Raw genomic sequence first — 5,806 nt, forward strand, 5'->3', positions numbered from 1 at the left:
AACCAAAAACATCCCATGACATTGTCGGCTATTGTAAAATTATTATAGGAAAAACACATGAAGTTGCATTGCCCTACAAGGCATCTTCTCCCTTTTTTCAGTCTCAGCAAATTGCCAGCCTGTAAACTTCCCAGGAAATGACATAATCCCATTAATCTATAACCAGAAAAAGAAAAATCATCTCATTTCACAATAATACAATCGAAGTGAAAAAAACTAATATAATTATTAAAATTAATTCAATAAGGTTGTTCTGGTGGTCTAGAGGAGCGAATATTTTTGGGCAAAGTCCAAGCTCAAATCATATTGGAGAATTAGGCTATGTGATTGGACTGACCTATCTCATAGACTTGCAAGGTGTTTATGTGGATATGAAAATTAATCAGGTAAAGTCTGATCACTTTCATTATATGAAAAGTCACGATTAATAATATTTATGAAAATTGTTCAAGTGCCTATATATTTTTGGCATGATGAAATAGGATCGCTGATGATTTTCCCATCTCCAATTGTTCAATTTTACCCATGAAAACTAAGCTAAAACTCACACGTATACAAAGACTATTTCCCCTTTTCTCCTTTTCTCTCTATATTTTCGCTTTTCTTGTGGAATTGACCATATTTCAGCTGTGCGGTCATACGGTTTACAAGTTTCCTTTGCAAGATATTTCGAATGATCAAGCTTGCAATTATATTATTCATGGTGGGAAAAGGATTGAAGAAGAAAGCAATTCTTCTTGATAAGGTCTTCATATCATTTCGTATGAGCTAAGCTATTAATTAAACACTGGTTTTGCATATTAATAATGTGATTCAGTTTATTGTGGCTTGCAAATCAGTTTCACCCTTGAATCGTGCGGTCTATACATGATGTGTACTTGAAAGATTGCGGAAGTCATTGGATACGTCTCACGTCCCCGTGGGCCTGCCATTTTTCATCTGAATACGAAATTAGATTGCAAAAGATAGTATTCCGTGAATGGGCCTTTTTTTTTTTTTTTTTGCAAAGGAAGTCCATGAGTTTTGATATAAAAAAAAGCTAAATAAAATGGTGCAGGTAGTTCATACTGACGAGAATCAAACATATAACATCTTCATTACTTGGCGAAGGCGTGTGCCACTGCACAACATTCATGTTTCAGTTCCTGTTCTCAGCTATCTATAATATTTCAGACTGGATCGATTTATACATAATATATATAGGCACCGCTAAACTTTTCTGCTAATTGTGTACTGTTAATTAAGAGGTTGGCTCACAGTACTGAGGGATTCGCTCCTCCAATTGATATCTCACTGGGAGATTGGAGGAAGTATAATCTATGGATGCTTCGAGGCGATAGGGCCCGCCATAGATAGCCTATTTGGACTGGTCAGGGAAACAAAGGCGTTGTGCTCATGTTAAACTTGAAAATGGTAATATCAGTTTCAGTCTTGAGATCATGAATATTGTTTTCCAGTGTCGAAAAAGTTAAAATCCATATATAGTAGGAGAAATTGGCAGCAAATATTTTATAGGGGGAATATGATTCCTTGCTTGGTATAAGAAGTATACGTGAAGAAGTGGATTGGCTGGAAAATACAGTTTGGTGTAGCATTTAGAATTGTAAAAAAATAAAATAAAAATTTAAAAAGTATTTTCCTAATCTTTTTGGTAATAATATATATTTATAATGTATTCCTTTTTGATGAAAAATAATATATATGCAGAGCACCAGACCATTATATAACATATACATGGCTTTGTGGTTACTCTAGGTTGACATAGCAGCCGCACCCCTTCCCTGGTCTCTCTGTCCAAAAGGTGAAACGTCCCTTAGAATCTAGTTGCCCAATCTCCACTCTACTCCAATCCTTCACACATCCTAATATTTCCTTTGTCCTGAACTTTCTTATTCGATTAGTTTCATGTTTTACTCCCATATAATTAAATATTATAAAAAAAAATGACAAACATATCGGGGTCACAATCCGAGAACCCTGCACCGTGGCACGCGTAGCGCAATATGAAAACCATTGCCATGTTTGTGTTTCTTGTGAACTTATTATTTTACAGATATCTTTACTGATCGATATATATAATATATGTACGTATTGCCAAAGTTATAAAGGGAGCACTCATACATACGTCTGACATGAGCGCATACATACCTAAATATGGCCGAACTTGAAGTCCAAGGAACCTAGCTAAGTCTTTAAAATATATAAAAACTTTCTATATAATCTCTATACACACACACATATATGTTCCTTCCTCTCTTTAGAAAAGAGAGATGCAAATTAAGAAGTGCCCAAGCGATAGAGGAAAACATGAACTCTGCTTGGAGAGAGAGAGAGAAGAGAGAGGGGAAGATAAAGCGTAGAAGCATACAAGAAGAAGAAGAAGAAGAATACATACACACGCGGATATACTAATATATATTATATTCCGAAATAAATATATAGAAACGTGAAGGGGACAAGCTTCCCTCTTGCTTTTGTTACCTTCTTTTGCTTTCTCTTCCGTACGGCACATTCTTCTTCTCCTTCTTCTTTCTTCTTCTGCAGTGGTTCTCTTCTTTCGCTCGTATTGTCGGAGTAAATATTTCGGGGATAATCTTTCGAGCGGTGGAGGAAACTGCAACTCGGAGAATTGCCCCTTGGAATGGGAATAAGGGCCAAACGAGCGAGATGACATGGTGTAATGAATCGGAGGGTGAGAGGGGCATTCAGATCGTCTCGCGTCCTTTTGGAGACCATGGCGATGGTGTTACCGTTCGGAATGTAACTTGCCCTTCCTGTGGCCACAACATTGAATTTGAGAACCAGGTAGGTGCTTGCATATTGCGATTTTCTCATGTTCCTTTTCTGAAGAATTTGAGTGGCAGACCGCGCTCTCCTAGAACTGGAGTAAGTTGTGCCCATGGTCCGTTCAAGAAGAAGTTAATTAATTCTATAGTGATATTAATTAATTGAAAAAGTTGGAAAATTATTATTCTCTTTTCTGAATTAAATGATTACTTTCTCAACTAAATAAGTCGCTATTTGAAGGCGAACGGACATGCAACATGAGAGAATTTATTTCCATTTGTTAAATAAGAGGGTATGGGAAGTCTTGTTAGTGAAAATTGAATGTGCAACCTCTTAATCCCCGAGCGACAAATGTATTGCTTCAGTACACTCCATTTATTGAATTTATTTTCATTTTATAAATTTCGCATGCCTCTTATTAATTAAGATTAATTCTTAATTTAATAAATGTTGATCTTTTTTTGGTTTTGGGCTATAATGATGCAAATGACCAGACCGGAACAATTCATGATTTGCCTGGTCTACCAGCCGGAGTAAAGTTTGACCCCAATGATCAAGAAATTCTCGAACATTTGGAAGCAAAGGTGGCGGCCGATGCAAGGAAGCTTCATCCTCTTATTGATGAATTCATACCAACCCTAGAAGGGGAGAATGGCATCTGCTATACTCATCCAGAGAAGCTGCCGGGTAATTAAAATTTGATCTTCTAATTTAACTATCATTTACATGGGCAGTAAACTGCATTGGAGTAAAGTCTATAAATTGTCAGGCAGTAATAAACTCTGTTATTTTGTATAGTTTGGATGCGCCTGGGAGAAAAACGATGAACTGATCAAAATTTTGCGAATCTAATAGGATGCCATTTGCAACAACAGATAAACATTTTAGGCTTTAGTATTTATCCTTTCAATTTACTGTTTATGTCATTCTATCTATTTTAAATGGTGGCATAAATAAGCAAAAAATTATGTCATGACTGGGACATGTGAGGAACATGTCACATAATCCCCTTGACAAGTTCATGGTACATGAAAAGCCTATGTGCTTGTCGGGTCGAGTTATACAGAGGTCTGTTCATGTACGTCTTGGCAAAATTATTCATGCCGTTGAGTTCAAGACATCTATAATAAATCTAAAAAGTTGTTCAATTAATAATATTCCAGGAGTAAGCAAGGATGGCCAAGTACGCCACTTCTTCCACCGGCCCTCCAAGGCATACACGACCGGCACTCGGAAAAGAAGAAAGGTGCATAGTGATGAGGATGGAAGCGAAACGAGGTGGCATAAAACAGGAAAGACGAGGCCAGTTCTCATTAATGGAACAGTGAAAGGATTTAAGAAGATCCTCGTACTCTACACTAACTATGGAAGGCAGAAGAAGCCTGAGAAGACGAATTGGGTAATGCACCAATACCACTTGGGCAGCAACGAGGAAGAGAAGGATGGTGAGATGGTTGTCTCGAAGGTCTTCTACCAAACGCAGCCTAGACAATGCGGGTCGATAATGAAAGAGGAGGTCGATCATAGAAAACTGAAGGGTCATCAGGGTCTCCGTGAGAGTTGTATAGCTGGAAGCACAAACATTGTCGAGTATTTTGGGAATCAAGCTTATAATAACGTCTCTTTTGATAGCCCGCCGCAGCTGATACCGAACTTGGTTGTCCATGGTGATGGATCATCTTCATTTCTACGGTTTACAACAGATCTTGGTCCGGGTAAAGGAAAGATGTCCTGAACAAACTGATTCTACTACTAGTTGACCAAGTATTTTATGGTGTAGGCATATATCGACCCGGCAAGTGCAGTACCTTGATCCAGATGGCTGTAAGCAAGTATGTGCTCATTGCTCATGTGATCAATCAGATACCAACTAGATCCATCTTGATACATATATAGACGGTCAGCTAACTATATATACAACATAACAATGTCGTCAAAGTGGCTTCTCCCACCAAAATCTGTGTTTATCGGTCGGAATGAGTTCTAAGTTATATATCTGACAGACAGGAATGGTGGTGGAAGAGACAAGCCAGGTTTCATTTTCACGCCTCGACGCTGACAGATTTGCTGGGGACTTTGGCCATGAATTTTCAAGCATTCTTTCTCACATTTCTTAGGAAGGAACATATGGAGTTGTTCACTGGAATGGCATTTACAGCACATGTACTTTACATGTAGAAAATCATCTTAGATGGCATTTGCATATACACATGTAATAACCAACGAGTAGCGTTTTAATAGGTTTTGATAATTTGTCTAATGTAATATGTTGTCTCCAAACGTTTCAATTAATAAAGAACTGAGATTGATTCTTTCTTGCTCTTCAATATAGGTGTTTCTTTTGGCAAAAAAGGGTAGGTTTTTTTTTTTTTTTTTTTTTTCCTTTCTTTCTTTCTTTCTTTCGTTCCATATATAAAGGAGATTTATGGCCTTATATAAGAATGGTGAAAGCTAAGTATGTGGGGCACGTAATTTCTACTGATAAAATCTCATGATTCCGAGTTGGTCGCTCTTGTCACTGCACCAAGACCCCTTCATATTTTCTTCTTTGTTTCACTCAGAAAGAAATTATGTTGTTGATCATGTCTTTGAAACAGAATTAGAATGATTGGAAAAATTCTAGTTAAATTATTGATTCATCTTTTGTCTAAATGAACAGCTCATTGAGAAGTTTACTACGATACTTAGGGTTGAAATATATTATGTTTCGCCATCTTTTCTCTCTGGTTCATTTTCTTACTTTTCAGTGGGCTGATTCAAATTTTTTAAATAGAGAAAATTTACAATTGAGAAAGTTTCACCCTTTTGTAAGCCAACTTTGCTCGAACATGAATTAGTTGGAATTTATTAGACTTATGAATACTATGTTTGCACACAGAAAAGGAAGTATATGGTTATGGGATACGAGCAAAGTAACTATTACGACAGCCTAAACAAACTTTAAGTTAGGATATAAGATCGCTCATACTTACCATGATTATGTCTTGACTCTCGGCATTTGAAATTAAAATAAATTCTC

The 5,806-nt window shown here is 36.9% G+C and overlaps 1 protein-coding gene across 1 annotated transcript; it reads left to right on the forward strand.

Moving 5' to 3' along the window:
- The first annotated feature begins 2,253 nt into the window (after nucleotides 1-2,253).
- LOC116206330 (NAC domain-containing protein 10) lies at nucleotides 2,254-5,101 on the forward strand. Its single transcript, XM_031539162.1, has 3 exons — nucleotides 2,254-2,805; nucleotides 3,282-3,474; nucleotides 3,951-5,101. The coding sequence occupies exons 1-3, from the start codon at nucleotides 2,668-2,670 to the stop codon at nucleotides 4,520-4,522; spliced, it is 903 nt and encodes a 300-aa protein (XP_031395022.1). The 5' UTR covers nucleotides 2,254-2,667; the 3' UTR covers nucleotides 4,523-5,101.
- The last annotated feature ends 705 nt before the right edge of the window (nucleotides 5,102-5,806 follow it).

The sequence above is a fragment of the Punica granatum genome, chromosome 4 (assembly GCF_007655135.1).
Source record: "Punica granatum isolate Tunisia-2019 chromosome 4, ASM765513v2, whole genome shotgun sequence".
NCBI lineage: Eukaryota > Viridiplantae > Streptophyta > Magnoliopsida > Myrtales > Lythraceae > Punica > Punica granatum.